Genomic DNA, 17,940 nt, shown 5'->3' on the forward strand with positions numbered 1-17,940 from the left:
CAAAATTAAACCGCTGTGGAAATGTGAGCTAATGCCTGTGCTTTGGCTCATCAGTGTAAATGCCACTTTCACACTCCACTTACATAGCGTTGTCACCCAGCTCTTCATACAGGTTGTTGGCGGTGCCTCCCCCAGGTTTTCCTGTTGGCAGGGCCATCTGGATCCGGGCTGTTTTGGCACACTCAGCTTGGCGTCTGTACACAACATAGAGGAAAGACAGGGTTATTTATCTACAGTTAAAGCCAAAATATGACCTCAGAAAGTAGGGCAATTAACATAATCAGGATAGGGGGAGGGGTTTAAAAGTCAATTTCAACATTATACATCGACTCCTATAGGACATAAACACGTGCGCTAACGGAATAATCTTTGGACATATACACATTCTATCCTGTATTATTCTAGATTCATTTCTTTGATTGTGTTCTGTCCTTTGTGTGTCATGGCTGCATCTGATCTCATCTATTTTATCGTACACTGAAAGTCAACACATAAATCACCACAAAACGTATTTAAAGCAGCCGTGACTTTCAGATTTTGGCATGCGAATAGAAAGCAGTACTCACTCTTTGAATCTGGTGATGATAGAAGCAGCAGATGAAAGAGAGAGGGAAAGAAAGAGAAAGATTAGTCATTATTTCAATCATAAATCACACACTGCCTCTTGTTAGCCAGGTTTATTTACTGTAATTTGCATGCAAAGGTAGACAATTGGTCTTCATTACAATCATTTGGTAACACGGGAGAGTAGTGATTATAATGCTGATGATTACTACTTTGTTCTCCTCTCCTCTCCTCTGTTATTTGTCTCTCTTTCCTTAGCGAGAGGAGACGCTCTCCTCAAAATACGCCGATCCACTTTAGGCGTGTGTGCGTTTGTTTACGCGTGTTTGGGAGACGGGTGAAATTAATAGCCTTTCACGGTGGTTAGCTAAACAAACTATTAGAATCGGCACCGTGGGACACATGCCGCCGTACTGAATCATCTGGGGAAGTGACTGGACCAGGTGATAAAATGATAAATAAAGAGCGTCCTCTGGGAGAGACTCTCAACTTTACCTATTTCTCCGACTTAAAGGAGTGATATTTGGCTTTTTTCAGTGGAATTATGCATTTTAAAACATTTCCCTGTGTTTTACATAAACTGGAAATGCTATGCTTGGGTCTGAATTCTTCATTAATTCAACTCCACAGGTCCATCTTCAACCCAATTTCTGAGTAATGACACGAAAAGGTTGTTTTGAGCGCTAGCCCTTTAAATGCAAATGAGCCACTTCACACCCCACCCCCTCCAGGTTGTTGACTGTGCTTTCTGTCCCTGATGTTATTACATTTAAGGAGAACTAAAACAACAGTAAGAAATAACTGAAGGCAAAATAAATAGGAAAAGGTGAAAATCAAAGCTACACAAACTAAAATGACATAAATGTCTTGTTTTCCCTCTGTGTTAATAATTCCTGGTGCAAAGGAATAGAAGGGCATTGAACAATGTGGGACCTTTAGCAAAAAACTGTTTTGTACATCACCTTTGGAACCATGCATTCTTTCATCAGCTGCTATAAATCAAGACTTTTATCGTAATGCCTGTAAAAACTCCAACTAAAACCAGCCAGTTTCCTATAATAAAAATTGACATAAAGCTACTTGAAATCAAAAAGCAAATAGAAACACAAAATAAAATTTAAAAAAAAGCACTTACCCCCCCACCCCTTTTACTGGACAACCACCACCCTCAGTCTAATGGACAGTGCAATACTCACCCTACTTCAGTGCAATAGTCACAACACATGCATTTTTTTCTTAAAGGAATGATATTTAGCTTTTTTTTTTTTTTAAAGGGAATTATGCATTTTCAAACATTTCCCTGTGGTCTATATGAACTCTAAATGCTATGCTTGGGTCTGAATTCTTCATTAATTCAACTCCACAGGTCCATCTTCAACCCTATTTCTGAGTAATGACACCAGAAAGGTTGTTTTGAGCGCTGGCCCTTTAAATGCACATGACCCCACCCCCTCCAGGTTGTTGACTGTGCTGCTCTGTCCCGTTCAACCAGCAACTGAACATTTTAGGTAACTGGCTCGAAGTCTGGACATATTTTCAGTATGGACTACAACCACTGCTGCTGCTGCGTACTTGGAGAACTGTTCATTGGAAGTCTTGACCTTAAACATGCAAATGTCATGATGTAACTAGTTATAGACGTAACAAATTCAGTGGGAATTAAAACAGGTTGTAGAAATCCATTTGATTTTTGCCAAAATGAATATAAAGATAGCTTTGCAGCACCTGGAGGGTTCAAATTCAAACTTTTTGAACTATTAGGGACCAAATACACAAATAAATGAACCAAAGACTAATAAATGTGGGTTTAGCAAAATATGACCCCTTTAAAAGAAACTCATTATGCTTAATGCTGCTTTGTCTTCAATAGCAGTCCTATTAAAATGAAAGCATCATTTTTTCTGTTTATATTGGCATACAGTTTTGACAACTTGAAGTCTTATTATGCATTATAATTAAGTCGCATCATATTAATGTTGAGGCAGATGATAAGTGATGGAATCAGTTAAGAAATATTAAGCACGATCACTTCATCATTATTTCAGCCTCGGTGCAGGAATCCCATTGCATTATGAACAGATAAAGATCTGCTGGTTTCATTAGGGCGGCTGCTGTGGATTGAACAGCAGCCTGAGGTTTACCGTATTAATTTATCCTTTATTGACCCCACGGGAGTTCTGTTGTCTGCATTTAAACCATCCTAATTATTAGGAACACAGGGCAGCCACTGGGGAACGACTGCAGCTTTAAGTCAAGGGCACTGACAGGTACAGTTAAGCCAGTGTTTCTCAAACTGTGGGGCGGCCCCCTAGGGGAGACGCGAAGGCTTGCCGGGGGGGGGGGGGGGCATGGGATCATTCCTGGGTGTTTTGTTTTTCTTCAGGTTAGAACATGTAGCAGGTGGAACTAATGATTTAGCTTTGGAGCACCCTGGAACTCTTTTTAGGGATGTACAACAAACAAATCTACTGCCACAGTGATCTGTCACTAGACTAGAAAAAGAGTTTAGGTTCAGAGTATGGACAAGGATTTGACTGGAAAAGAAAAATGTGCAATGTTTCTGTTTTTGCATAGTTTATACAGTTTGCACTTTAATCCATAAAGACCCAGTGCTGCTTTTGTGGCTGTTCCCAAATGAATTTTCCTCTATTTTTAACCTTTCTTAAGGGATTTATCAGAATTTACTCTAATATTATGCTCTATATTTTGCATTTTTAAGTGAAAATCAGGTATTTTCCTATATTTAATGTACTAATTATGCAGATGTTCATCAAAGCTCAGATTAAAGTTGAGGATTATTGCATCAGAAACAGAGAAAAGTGAAGAAAAATATATTTTTCTGCAAAATATATTGTTATCTAAACCTAAAGTGTTTCCATCCACTGTCAATCTATCTCCATTGGTTTTACTGGTAATTCAATGTTGTAGAAGATGACAGTGTTTCCACGGTAACTACAGAGACTCTGAACATCCAAATGGGTCATATCTGATGACCATGAAAAAAAATTACAAACTGCATTTTGCACCAACTAATTACACTTATTTAAAGGATTAGTCTATTAACAGGTATTAAACATCTTATATTAGTGAATGATTTTGGTCGTTGGTGGATGTTGGGGTCTTTATGGGTTAATGTTCTGAAATGTGCATTTAAACAGGCTCATTGCGGCTGCTGATAGTTAAAATGTTCATCTTTGTTACCAAAATGTATTTGTTTGTTTAAAAAAAAAAAAACTTTACTGTCATAGTTGTAAGATAATTGCACATTTCCTATTTTAGTTGGGAAAATATTGTTTCGGGGAGCAGTCTTGTTGAGTTTATTTGTATTGTTCAAGTAAAAATCCAAGTTATTTTTAATTTGAACAAAAAATTCCTCAAGGAAAAGCAAAAAAGTGTTACAATACTGATGTTTCTTTCAAAAGCTATAACTGCACCACTGTTAAAGTGTTGTTGGGGTTGAGGGGGGCTTGGAGATTTTTCATCCTCCACAGGGGGGCCCCGACAGAAAAAGATTGAGAACCGCTGAGTTAAGCAAACACGCATGTTTTGTAGTTGAATAGCATGAAGGAAAAAGGGTAGTTGTCCTGGGGGAGTGGGGGGTAGAACGGCACGACTGGACGCATGAAAGTAAACAAGACTGTCCGCATTCATTTGATCTGTTTGGAGGCAACAGCTGATTACATTATGCTGTGTTACGTGTTGGCTGTCAGTAAAATTATGCAAAACTATTTGACTAAATGTATTTAAAAAAACAGCCACGTTTGATCACATGGACTTTCACAGGTTCCGGTGACATCACCACAGCAAATGGCAGCCTAAAGGAGACGCTCCCTCGATAAAACTTTTATTTTCTTCCATTAAATCGTCAGATAAGGCAATGCTCGACAACACTAGAAATGATTAATGGGTTCAAAATGGGACAAAAGAAAAAGAGTCTGTCAGGAATGAAAATACAAAGAATAGTCCGCCTGCACTGGTCCATGGTAAGGAAGCTAATACTGAGCCACATGCTGCTAGCTTAGCTTAAGTTTTGGAGCAGAAATGGAACTTTTGCAAAGACATAAGTCCTTTCACAGAGGTATTTTTTCACAGCAAGATTGATTTTTCTGAGCTTTCGCAGTACAAAGGCATCAACCGATCATTTGTGTGAACCGGACGACAACAATGACAGAACAAGACGTATTGATTTCTGGTGAGACTTACAGTAGTTTATAATGAAACAAAATAAACTATGAAACACATCTATACACAGTACAGTGCATAGACATTAAACAGAATGGAAAGCACTGTTACTAGGGGTGTGTATTGGCAAGAATTTGGCGATACAATACAAATCACAATACAAGGTTTGCGATACGATATATCACGATATATCATGATACTGTTAAAATGCCAATTTTTTGTTTGCTTCTTTTTTTTTAAATGATTATTTCCTTGAAGAATTGAATTACACAAATATGCACAAATACTAAACACAATTTTATTTGATCAGAACAGGATCTATCAGAACATTTTCCTGTGTTAAAACTTAAATTATGTTTTACAAACATTACAGATTAAGATCCTGATCAAATGTTCATATTCTATTAGTTCATAACTAACATCATAACATTATTTTTGTGCAATCCCAATCAAGGAACTAACATTATTTAATAAAAGAGTGTTAAATAATAATAAATATAATATAAACAAAAAAGAAACACAAAAAAATAAAAATGAACCTTCACAATATCTGCATTTGAATAAATACCTAAAAATATCGATACAGTACTTTTTAATATCAATACAGTATTGTGAAATGAAATATCGTGATATATTGCAGAACCGATATTTTCTTACACACCTAACTGATACAAAACATAGTACGAGTTGTAAAAAAGCAAAGTCGCTGTTATCTTAAGAGGGGACAACCATGCACCAAGACCTGCAAAAACACACTTCAGAATGGGACAATGATGCGACTATCAACAGTTCTGACAGAACTTAAACTTGACACATATTATTAATTATTAAAATGTATAAAAATGCAAAAATCATCCCTTCAAACATGATGACACCATGGTTACATCTCCCAAGATCATATTTCCTGCCTCTCTTTTATATCTACTGTAGGATTCAGAGTCTAATTTTAAGTGACATTTAAGTGGTGAATATTACAGGTACAGTAGGTAAGTATTACAGGTAGGAATTGCATTCTGGGCTTTTTAGTTAAAGGGATATCAACTCTTTTCCTCAATCATACATAGTGACAAATGGTAACACTTGATACCACCCACTATAAAGTCTGTGAAAGGCATAATGCACAGCTAACTGTAGTTATAAAAATGCAGGGTTTCATGTTTCAGGCAATTATAAGGCAACAAATATATAGTTATGAGCATTATATACCTTTCCTGTGATTAGACTCTCCTATATATTCCTCTCCTGTATATTACTACTATTACATCAGCGAGGCCTTCTCTATGGGCCTAAAACATCAGAACCATTGCCCTACATTTAGTCCATGAAGATGCATTAAATTATTTTCAATAGTCTATTCTTGTTATTCCAAGCCTTTCTCTTGGTCGTGCTGCTTCCAGTAGTGTATGTGCATGTTGGAGCATTTGTCCAATCATATTTCAGACATCATGTGTTGCCGGGTAAAAGAAATCTGCCTTGAGGCAAAGAATCAACAGTGCAGTCTCTGGAGCTTTAAACAAATAGACATGAATGTGCTGCTTTAACCAATCAGATTTCATATTGGCCACATGGGGGTGAGCTAAGAGGCATTAAATAATGTCTGCATTTTCACGTCATTGGAGTGAACGGTCAAAGAGTGACTGTATTTGTAGAGACTTGCATTAGATAAAGTATGTTAGTTTAGTTTTAATATCCGTTTCCAAACACACAATGGCCGACAGAGAAGAAGAAATGGTTTTGGATGCATACATACTAAAAAATATACCATAGTTTTGGTGATTACAGTTTATTTCATTAACATGAACATGTGTTTGTCATTTTATTAAGTGAATATTGGTGATTGAACTGGAGGTGATGTATGTGGTGCAGCTGTGGCTGTAGTGAAAGAAGACCAGCTGAGTTGTATCCATTGGGTTTCTTGCTTTAATAATGACATTTATTCCCTGTCTGTGATGCAACATCTAGTTATATTGTGTTTATGTTGTATTAATGGTATAGTATTGAGACTAGAAGGTGGATTAATTCACCACTGCTACTACTACTACTACTACTACTACTACTACTTCTACTCAAACTCCTACTAAAATAAAACTAGGCCTTTAACTGACTGAAGAAAGCGCGTCTGCAGGCTGTTCAAAACCATGATTCTTGGCTATTTCGTGTCAGATATGAAGCTTGATTAATAAGTACTTTCAGTCATAACGGTGCTGACACATCACATTGGTCCGGGTTTCATTGCAGACATATCAGTAAAACCATACTTACTGTCTGTAGGTGATAATGACTATCAGTATGGCAGGAACACAGCAGATGATGATAAGAACTGCCAGAGCCAACAGCGCCCCCTCTGTGTAGCCCACGGTCTGTGCTGCTGTCGGTACACCAGTCACCACCTCGGGGGTTCGGATCTCCAGGATCCGCCCACCGGGAGGGAGCACAGGCTTGAATTCCAAGTTGATGTCTAAGAGTTTGCCATCAAGGAACCTTGGAATGAAAAAAAACAGTGAGGGGTGATTTTTTTTTTTTTTTTTTGTGTGTATGTGTAGCGGATGACATATAATAAGTAACAAGAAACCTTTGACAGTAACCTCTGATCTGCAGCACAAGTAATACTGACGTCAGGAGAGGCAAGAGTCAATAAGGAAAGTTTTACATTTTCATAGACTTGTTGGCAAACTTCTTACTTGTGCAGCTCCTTTTGAGACACAGCTCTATTTGTCAGCGGGTCGATTGCATAAATCATGAGGTCCGACTTTGTGTAGTCTTCTTGCTCCATTCCGTCACCATAGCGATGGGGTCCAATACTTTCAACAACAACTTTAGCCCCTGGTATCTGATCCTGGACATGGCGTTCCAAAATGCTGAGGATGAAAAATAACACTTTGTGCAGGAGCGTTTGATGGATGGGATCAGTCTGTTATTTTCTCTTCTGCATGTTACCGAGCTGCAAGGCTTGATACACACTGCGCCAGTGTTTTTCAACCTTGGGGTCGCCTGAAATTTCTAGTAATTGATAGAAATAAAAAGAAAAACTTACTAATAAAAAATATATGGTGAGTTGAGAGAGACAATCCCAATCCATAAAAGACATGACAAACTGTGAAGCTGAAACTGAAGCACTGTGGTACTGTTTATCTGTCAAATGTTCATTGTGGTCAGTTTCAGATGCTGCAGCTCTTTCATAATTCATAGTTTGAGTTCTTGTTTGTTCAGTATTAATTGTCAGCCTTGTAAATCCAAGCTGGACTGACTGTACATATGCTGACCAAGGAAAATAAAATTCTCACTTTGTGCAGTAATCTACACCTGGCTTTTTTGCCTCCATCCATAATAATATACACTATATAAACTAAATGTCGTCTAAAATTAACGTTTATTTGTCACATAGTATAGCAAACTATTACATGATCAAAAACAAATTAATTTTAGCAAAAAAAAAAATGTCCGGGGTCGCCAGAAATTTGTGATGTTAAAATGGGGTCACAAGCCAAAAAAAGTTTGGAACCACTGCCCTATGCTGACATGCATATGTGTAAAATACAAGAATACACCTCAGTATGTTTATACACACACACAGAAACCAAGTTCTGACACAACACATACAGTCATGGAGTTTTGTTTTTTTTTTCTTTTTCTTTTTTATCTTGTCGAAGGTGTGGGGACCACGCTGTGTAATATTGACTTCCATCCCCACAGAAACACCTGCTCACAGCAAGACAGGTCCGACTGAGGGGTGTGTGTGAGAAGGAGAACAAGGGGCAGAGAAAGATGGTAACTGTTTTAAATCATTATCATCAAGTTATGGTGTGAGGCAAAAGAAATGGCGTCTGGAAGAAAGAAGTGATGCATTTTGTGTTCGGTAATAACATCTTGTTTTGCCTCCAATGATACAGTGACTGTGAGGCGAGATAATTTAAATTTATTCTACCTAATTTTTAAGACAGGCAGAGCTGCAGTGAGGTCTGAATAAATCACATGTAAAGCTGCCACTGTGGGGTTGGTAAGGCTTTTAAGACTTAAATCTCAAGTATTTTCAGGAAGAGACAACATTTAAGAAAAGTTTGTAAAAGCCATCGATGGTGTACGCCAACTTTAACCCATAAAGACCCAAACATCCACTGGTGAGCAAAAGCATCAACTGATCTAAACTGTTTAATACCTGCTGATCCACTAATCCTATTAATACATGTAAATAAAAGATTAAACGCCGTTTTTCATCTTTTCATGGTCATCAGATATGACCCATTTGGAGGTTCAGAGGCTCCGTAGTGAACGTGGAAACACAGTCATCTTCTACGACATTGATTCACCAGTCAAACCCGTGGAGTTGGATCAATGACAGTGGATGGAGACGCTTGTTTTTACGTTCAGTTATTGATATCTTTGCTGAAAAAGTCACTTTTTCAGCAGTTTTTTCAGTTTCTGATAAAAAACCTTTAAAGTTACTTTGAGCTTTAATGAACATCTACATGATCAGTAAATTAAATATAGGAAAATACATGATTTATACTGAAAAATACAAAAAACACAGAGGATAATATTATAATAAATGGTGATAAATAACTTTAAAAAGATTTAACCCTTTCATGCACAGTGGTCACTATAGTGGACTGCTGTTCTGCAGCTGTTCTATTGTATATTTATGGGTTTTGTTGTTTTAGTTCCATATCAGCCAATATAGTGGATGCTTATGTATCATCCCAAACACTGCAGTTCAGACCATTACTCTGACTTTGCTGTTCTTGATAAACCTGATCTGCACTAACACATTTTAGTGTAAGTCAGTTGCTAATTGTTTTTAGACTCTGACAGTTTTCTTAAACAAAAGTTGTTGGTTTTTTTTGTTTTTTTTCTCCATGAAGTGAGTAACAACTAGTATTAGAGTACGCTAAAATGTGAGAAAATGGAATTAGCGGCATTAAAAATGTTTTTATTTCATAGTTTTCATACAGTGTATCACTTTCTAATGATGGGCTTTAAATGTTTCTTTGCTTCAAAAAATAAATGTATGCTGTCCAGCTGAGCAGACATTTTTATAACTCCATGAAAAATAGGTTCATAAAAAAATTAAGTTGTGTTTTTTTTTTTTTTTTCACGCCTAAAGAGGAATAAAATCACTCAAGAAAAAAATATTGACTAAGGTTCTCATAATTCATGCATGAAAGGGTTAATGTACTCAGCAGTGCTCCTAGAGAGAATGTGGAGGAACCATGGTGGACCACACCCATGTTTTCTGGTCCTGCCCCTCTATCCAGATTTACTGGATGGAAGCAACTAAAATCATCTCTAAAGTTTTGGGTTTTAAAATCAGCACATCATTCACTTCCCTCCTTCTTGGTCATGAACCTGAAGGTCTTAGTAGGAATGACGCTTACCTCCTCAAGGTCTCTCTGGCAGCGAGTAAAAAGACCATTACTAAATACTGGCTTAAGAAAGAATGTCCACCGATGACTGTGTTTACCAGTATTGTAAAACATCTCCATTTACTAGAACAGATGACCTACACAATATGACTGCAGAAAGAATTGGGTGAAGAACGGTAGGAAGAACAGCACATTTACAAAACCTGTGAGACAAACTTGTGAACCATTAAGTGTAAAAATTGTGTTATTGGTCACGACCTGTTTGTTTTGTTTTTGTATCTGATAAAAACACTTACATAAATAAAGAGTTTAAAAAAAAAAGAAAGATTTAATATATTGAAAAATTTAATTCAAGTGGCACTGGGTCTTTATGGGTTAATACACAAGAACTGGAATTTATCAACATTTTAAAGAAACTTATGTGTGAGACACAAGTGGAATTCTGTAAATTATAATTTTTTTCACTATTAGACTGATGATATTTTTGAGACACCAGGTCTCACACAGGAGGATTTTTATCAACATATCTCCTTGGTTGTTTTGCTATTTTTAGCATTACATGAGACTCTTGGGATTAGGTAAGAAAAATGTTTGAGTACTTGAAAGAACCAGAGAAAAAAAATCATTAATTTTTCACAGTAAACTAAATTATGCACGAACATCATAGATCTAATTGAATATAGATTATGATATTGCTGTAGAGTAATTGTTTTGATTGTATTATTAAGTTTGTGTGTCTGTAAATGCATTGCCAGTGGGTCCCTGATGTGTCTGACAGTGGATCACTGTCAAGTGGAGCATCAGACTGGACACCTGTCAGTGCCACCTTTCCAATTATTTCTTGAATTTTTAGGTCTTCTTGCCAGACCACCACCTCCTCCTGTCCTCCTCCAGGTGTCTTCATGGAGCATTTGGTTTGGGCAAACTATTCAGCAAACACTGTTTTTTCCTCATTTAATACATGTCCTTCTGTTGACGGGGCATTTACAGCATCACAAATGTTTTGCCATCACTAGGTTTTTGATTTTCCTATAAAGACATTCCCTCTAGAAAAAAATCGAAGTTTACTTTACATTTATTTTACACTGCATCGATTTCACTACTGTTAACCCTTTAACCCCTGATGTGTCTCTGTTGAGTGTTCTGAATGTATGATTTATTGTAAATATTTAGAAAAATTCAACAGTTTATTTAATAGGAAATTTTTCAAAACGTGCTGATAGAATAGACCTTGTTCTTTCCATAGACATCTGAGCATGCTCAGTGCACCCCCTGCTGCCTGTGTACTGGGGGGTCAAACACACAGCAGTGAGTGAGACTATAAAAATAGATTTTTTTTTTTTTTTTTTTCACACCATTTTCCTTGTCTTTTTTGTTTTTACTGTTATTTGCAGTGTTGTGGTGATTTTCCTTTATTTTTTTTGACTGTGTTTTGACCGTTTAACTACTTTTTAGAGTTCAACCAGGTGTCAAAAAGCAGCTGGACTGATTTAGAAAAGAAGAGCCTAAAACAAAAACTACCGAGTCACAATTCAAACACTTGTTGTTCAGTGTGTTCCAGTTCACAGTTCATGTTCAACATCCTAAATCTCTTACTGATGTACATTCTGAGTGTCTTATTTAGTAAAAACCTGTCAAACACCAATTCCTCTCTCTGTCTTTTTCTTTTATTCCACCCTGTTTTGACCCTAAAACACACAATAAAACAAAACCACTGAAGAAAAGGAACACGAGCAACTTTCATGATACTTCTACAGACGCAAATTCACTGCAGCACGTTTACCTGGAATAATGTCTCAGGGCTTAAAGGGTTCAAATCTCCTATAAAGAGCCATTTTTGGTGATATTAAACCACCTTTTATGCTATGGAACATCACTGCACTAACAAACTATGTCCCTCTTTATGATCAAACTTAATTAATCAATCAGAACATATGAGAAAAAACAGATTTAGAAGGTTAGGGATCTTTGGGTCTGAAGGTATTGTCTTTTCTCTTAACAGAAAAAAAAAAAAAAACTGTAATAGAATGTAGATTTTTTTGCTGTACTAATTCTGTAAATCCTCATACAAGCTTTTGGACTAATACTGCCTTAAACTTTAACACTGGCAAAAGTGAAAATAACGATAATACATTTTTAACCACAGCCGGGTCACTGTTCCTTCCAGCGCATCAGCAAGGCCGTTTATTTGGAGTTTAACTGGCACAGACATCAGACCAGCACAGTTAGACCACAGTTACAGCTGCAGCGGTGGCTCTAGTTCAACAAAACACTGCAACTTAGTTCTTACTAGGAGTCTTTATTATGATAATAGCACTATTTTTAAACACTAGACTGTTTGTGCTTTTTATCAGGTCTTGTTGATTTCCCCATGGTAGCAATTACAGCTTCATGGAGACACACTATGACAAAATCAATATAGAGGAAGCTCATACACGAAAAAAGGAACAGCTTAAACGTACAGTGGCAAAACCTACTTTTTAGAAATTGTAACTGAAGTTTCAGAAATGGTGACCCTATTGAAATATAAAAAGCACTTCTCCTATTCTAAAAGACAAAAGAGATTAAAAACAAGATAGAATAGACACGTTACGAAGTGTGATGTATTTTACCTGAGCAGTTTGTCTTTGTTTTTCTCCACAAAAGTCGGAGGGACATTGGATACAACCACCTGCATATCCAGCAGGTTCACGACAGACACCTGCACAACAGAAACAAATGCAAAATAAACATTCTAGCTTGTAATTGAAGCTATAAACAGCATTTATGTCCCGCTCTAGTCTTAACCCTTTATTGGGCAAGTGACTATTTTTGGTCATTTCCTCATACATTACAAGACAGTGATAGCAACAGTTCCAGTGAGGACAGTGAGTCAATAATCTCAGGTCCAATGTGGTCTACAGGGTCTACAGTGAGTGTACCTGCTTTGTTAGGTACCATGAAGTAATGATACTAATGTAAGGAATGATGTTCGAAGGGATAATGTGGATGTGGACAGGGGTCTGGATCAGCACTGATGTTGGTCTAATGCTCTGAAAGTCATGTTCTAATCTTCTAATGTTATACAACACAAGTTCCTTTGACCTTACATGTGTTTTTCTTATATATTTTTCTATATACTTCTTGTATTTTTTTAATTTTTTTATTTTTTGGCAACTTGTGGGTAAGGAACAAAATATGGTAACTTCATTTTTACATAACAAAAAATTCAGAAAAAATTCACAAGAGTAGTAAGTCTTATTATGTCCTCCAATAACACATTAAGGTTGAAATTTAATATTTCAGAGTATTTCTATGAGTGACCTATAAAGGATTAAATATGGAGTCAATCCTGTGCCTCGGTGAGGTTAAGAAGCATGTTGGTTTTTATAACACTACAGTGATTCAGAGAGATTTTATTGAAATTTTGAAGCTGCGAATAGTGAATATGAGTGATTTTTGTCAGTTTATGACCTTTTAACAGTCGTTTTATTGCATGTGTTTACTTTTTAGCAAGTGCTGCTCAGATGTTGTACGGCAAGAGGAAGGAGACTGTTGTCACGGCAACCAACGAGGAGGTAGATGATGATTTGCACACTAAGGTTGAAATTTAAAGGGGTCATATTTTGCTAAACCCACTTTTATTAGTCTTTGGTACATTTATTTGTGTATTTGGACCCTAATAGTTCATAAAGTTTGAATTTGAACCCTCCAGGTGCTGCAAAAAACTATCTTTAAATTCATTTTGGCAAAAATCCAGTGGATTTCTATAACCTGTTTCAATTCCTTCTTAATTTGTTACGTTTATAACTAGTTACGTCATGATATTTGCACATATAAAGGTCAAGACTTCCAACGGACATTTCTCCAAGGACGACATAATTGTCAGCAGCAGTGAATGTAGTAAAAACTGAAAATATGTCCAAACTTCAAGCTAATTACCTAAAATATTCAGTTGTTGGTTGTGTTAATGAACACAAGTGGCTGAACGGGACAGAGCAGCACAGCCAACGACCTGGAGGGGGTGGGGTGTGAAGTGGCTTATGTGGATTTAAAGGGCCAGCGCTCAAAACGACCTTTCTGGTGACATTACTCAGAAATAGGGTTGAATTAATGAAGAATTCAGACCCAAGCAGAGCATTTACAGCTTATGTAGACCACAGGAAAATGTTTTAAAATGCATAATTCCATTGAAAAAAGCAAAATATCACTCCTTTAATTCCAGCCCTATAAAGGGTTAACCTGCCTGGATTATGAACGTACCACTATGTCCGCCTTGTTGCTGTGTCCTCGACCGTAATTGTCCGTGGCCACAACTTCAAACTTAAAATATGACCGTCTCATGTTGCGGTACATGATCGCCGTCTTGACCACACCGGTGTAAGGTTCGATGACGAAGCCGTCTTTGGTCTCCTTGGTATCTTTACTGGCAGGAGGGGGGATAATCAGCCGGTACATCATAGAACTGTAGTTGCCAGTGTCTTTGTCCATGGCCTGGAAAATGAGGTCAATTACAATCAATAGAAAGAATCATTAGAATAACACTGTCACTAATTGTATTATATATGCGTTACTATTAAAAAAAAAAAAAAAAAAAAAAATCAATATTCTACAGTCATGTCAATGTTGTAATTATCATTATATCCTGTTCAATGGTACGTGATGAGTGTTAGCATAACAGTGAGACCTGTGTGACGTTAATGTTTCAGCTGCTGATCAATACATTACAACCATGTGTTAGTCATGGAAAAAATGATTAGACCATCAAAAGTCATCAAAAACAATGGTTATGCAATCAAGTACTAACTCCTGTGTGTATCATGTGACTAAAATAGACAGAAAACTAGAAGCACTCTGAGAGCGCAGACCTCCGCCAAGGCAGATCAGTGCCCCCCCCCCGATGTCTGTTTGTCTGTCTGTCCGTGTGCAAGATAACTAAAAAAAGTTATGGACGGATTTGGATGAAAATTTCAGGAAATGTTGAAACTGGCACAAGGAACAAATGATTAAATTTTGGTGGTGATCGGGGGTGGGGGGGGCCACTGATCTGCCTTGGTGGAGGTCTGCGCTCTCTTTTCTAGAAAAGCACTCGTAGAGCAAAGACCTCCACCAAGGTAGATCAGTGCCACCACCCCCACCCCCGATCACCACCAAAATTTAATCATTTGTTCCTTGTGCCAGTATCAACATTTCCTGAAATTTTCATCCAAATCTGTCCATAACTTTTTGAGTTATCTTGCACACGGACGGACAGACAGACAGACAGACAGACAGACAGACAAACCAACACCGACAAAAACATAACCTCCTTGGTGGAGGTAAAAAAACATGGAATGCCTAAAAGCACTGTTTTTGTCAGTACAATGCCATAGATATTGGTGTAAGAACTGAAGTGATTTTGGTTATCAAGAAAACATGGAAAATGGTTAGATATCAACTCTGAAATTAAACTCTTATGAGCTATTTTTGTTGTTGTCATTATATTTGTCCAAACAAATGTACCTTTAGTTGTACCAGGCATTAAAATGAACAAGAAATTGAAGAAGACAAGGGGTGGTCTAATAATTTTTTCCGCAACTAAATTTATTAGCTCCAGATTCCCCGTTTGTCACTGGCTGAATGAAAAAAGCGCGTTCAACTTTGACGATTGTCATTGTGTTTGTGTGGAAACGTGCTCTTGTGTATTGTTTGATGTACTACACCGACTCTGCGGCAGGGGGTAAAGCGATGCTTTGAGCTGTATGCGGGTCTATTAATCTATTCTGTCATTCTGGCTAACTATCAAGTCTCTCGTTCACACAAACACACACACACACACGCAGGCAAACCTCAACAACGTCCACATCCAGACACACACTCAGACAGACATTGATTTATTGCTGTTTCTTTACAAGAAGGACTGGAAGGATCGACTACAGATTCAGCTCTGAGACTCCCACCACATCAAAGGTAACACTATGACAAAAGAACTGTATTTTTCATATGGCCAGGGAATAAGGCAAGTGGAAGCAGAGCACAATGAAGAAGTAAAGGAAGTAAGGAAGGGTGGATATGGAGAGTAAAGCAGAAAAGCCTCACCCGGGGAATAATAAGTCTATTTCTAGTGTTCTCACTTGCATAAATGCATGGATAACTGACACTACATTACAGTGACACCAATTTGTTTAAACTGCGATGACACAACATGTATATTTTCATGCTTTTTGCTTTAACTTTACTCAGCTCAAGTGAAAAGTGGTATAACAGGGGAAAAAATTATTTTATCTGTAGCTAAAATTATAATCAAATAAGCAGGTATGGTCCTAGTTTCAACACTGTTTTCTACGGATTTGAAAAGTGACAATGTAGAAGACAAAATAACAGCAGCAAATTCCTCCTGAGCTCCTGAGATTCATTCAATAGTGTTTTCAGAAGATAAGTGAATTATTAAGAAATGGTCCACAACAGCACTGTGGGAGAGGATGAAATGATTACTGCTTAGATAACCTTCTGAAATGGTAATGTCCTGTTATCAAGTCGCCAAAATTGCAAAATTAAGTACCTAAATCTATGAAAAAGACTCCTATTTTTTGAGATTTCTATTAGATATGGTGGGAAAAGTGTTTCCTTTGGTGGACGTAATAGGTTTGGCACAACAAAAGCCTCTTTCAGGCTAATGAATACAATTGCTAACAGGATGCTCATCTGCAATCTAATCAATATCGGTGTTCTGGCATCCTGTGAGGGACAAAAAAAAAGGCAGATTAACTCCTGTACGTGCACTTGGACACAAACGCATAATAAAATGTTGCCCTGCATGCACACACACACACGACTCATTAAGATAACATGTGTTCTTCTCGCAGATGTGATAGAATCAGTTAAAGTTGAACAAGAGAGATTTAAAATGCACTTTCCTCCAACTTTTTCCACCGTCTTTTGTCTCGATATTTCATCTGTATGTGAGCATCAGTGCCTGCCAGCATCTATCTTTTGAGTCGTCCCCCGGCTTCATGTAGTCATTCACCTATAAATCATGTATGCCTTTCCTGCGGTCTTCCGTCCATTCCGGTTTGTCTCTCAGCAGGACACCAGTTATCCGAAATCTACCATAAATCCTCTCCTTTCCTTCCGATGTTCAGATCTATTCCCTCTGCTTGCGGCGAGCGGGCCCTACCTGGATGCCGTTACTACTTCTCATCAGTCTGTTCTAGTATTGAACCCATAAAGACCCAAACAGCCACCAGCGAACAAAAGCATCTACTCATGTAAACTGTTTAAACCTGTTGATCCAATAATCTATCAATCCATGTAAATAATTGGTGTAAAATCCAGTTTTTCATCTTTTCATGGTCATCAGATATGACCCATTTGGACGTTCAGAGGCTCCGTAGTGAACGTGGAAACACTGTCATCTTCTACAACACTGATTCACCAGTAAAACCCATGAAGTTGGATCAATGACAGTGAATGGACACACTTGTTTTATGTTTAATTAATTATACTGTTATACTGTACTGTAAATATATTGTTTAATTATATATATATATATATATATATATACACTCCATTTTTACAGCCAAGTTTGCGTCATGGCTATGGATGCTGTCTGTCCATACGTGACCATTTGTCTGCATCCCGGAATGTGATTATGTGCTGATGTATTGTGTGGGATTATATTGTATGTGCTCCTTTTGTATGTTTGGATTATATGTGCTGTCGCTGTATGATTGTACTGATGTTTCACTGTTCTCTCTTTAACCCATAAACACCCAGTGGTACTTTTGTGGCAGTTCTCAAATGGATTTTTCTCTATATTTAACGTTTTGTAAGTGATTTATCACCATTTATTGTAATATTATCCTCTTTATTTTAA

General features: G+C 37.3%; 1 protein-coding gene across 1 annotated transcript in view; it reads right to left on the reverse strand.

Annotated features, from left to right (window-relative positions):
- LOC115410209 (protocadherin-15-like) overlaps positions 1–17,940 on the reverse strand; it is a 409,909-nt gene that overhangs the window by 78,927 nt on the left and 313,042 nt on the right. Inside the window, exons 30-35 of the mRNA XM_030121717.1 lie at positions 14,349–14,579; positions 12,719–12,807; positions 7,428–7,604; positions 7,009–7,227; positions 567–575; positions 84–194 (exon numbers count right to left, since the gene is read on the reverse strand). Coding sequence (XP_029977577.1) covers positions 84–194; positions 567–575; positions 7,009–7,227; positions 7,428–7,604; positions 12,719–12,807; positions 14,349–14,579 — 836 coding nt within the window. The remainder of the gene's footprint in view (positions 1–83; positions 195–566; positions 576–7,008; positions 7,228–7,427; positions 7,605–12,718; positions 12,808–14,348; positions 14,580–17,940) is intronic.

Source organism: Sphaeramia orbicularis, chromosome 19 (genome assembly GCF_902148855.1).
Source record: "Sphaeramia orbicularis chromosome 19, fSphaOr1.1, whole genome shotgun sequence".
Taxonomy (NCBI): Eukaryota; Metazoa; Chordata; class Actinopteri; order Kurtiformes; family Apogonidae; genus Sphaeramia; species Sphaeramia orbicularis.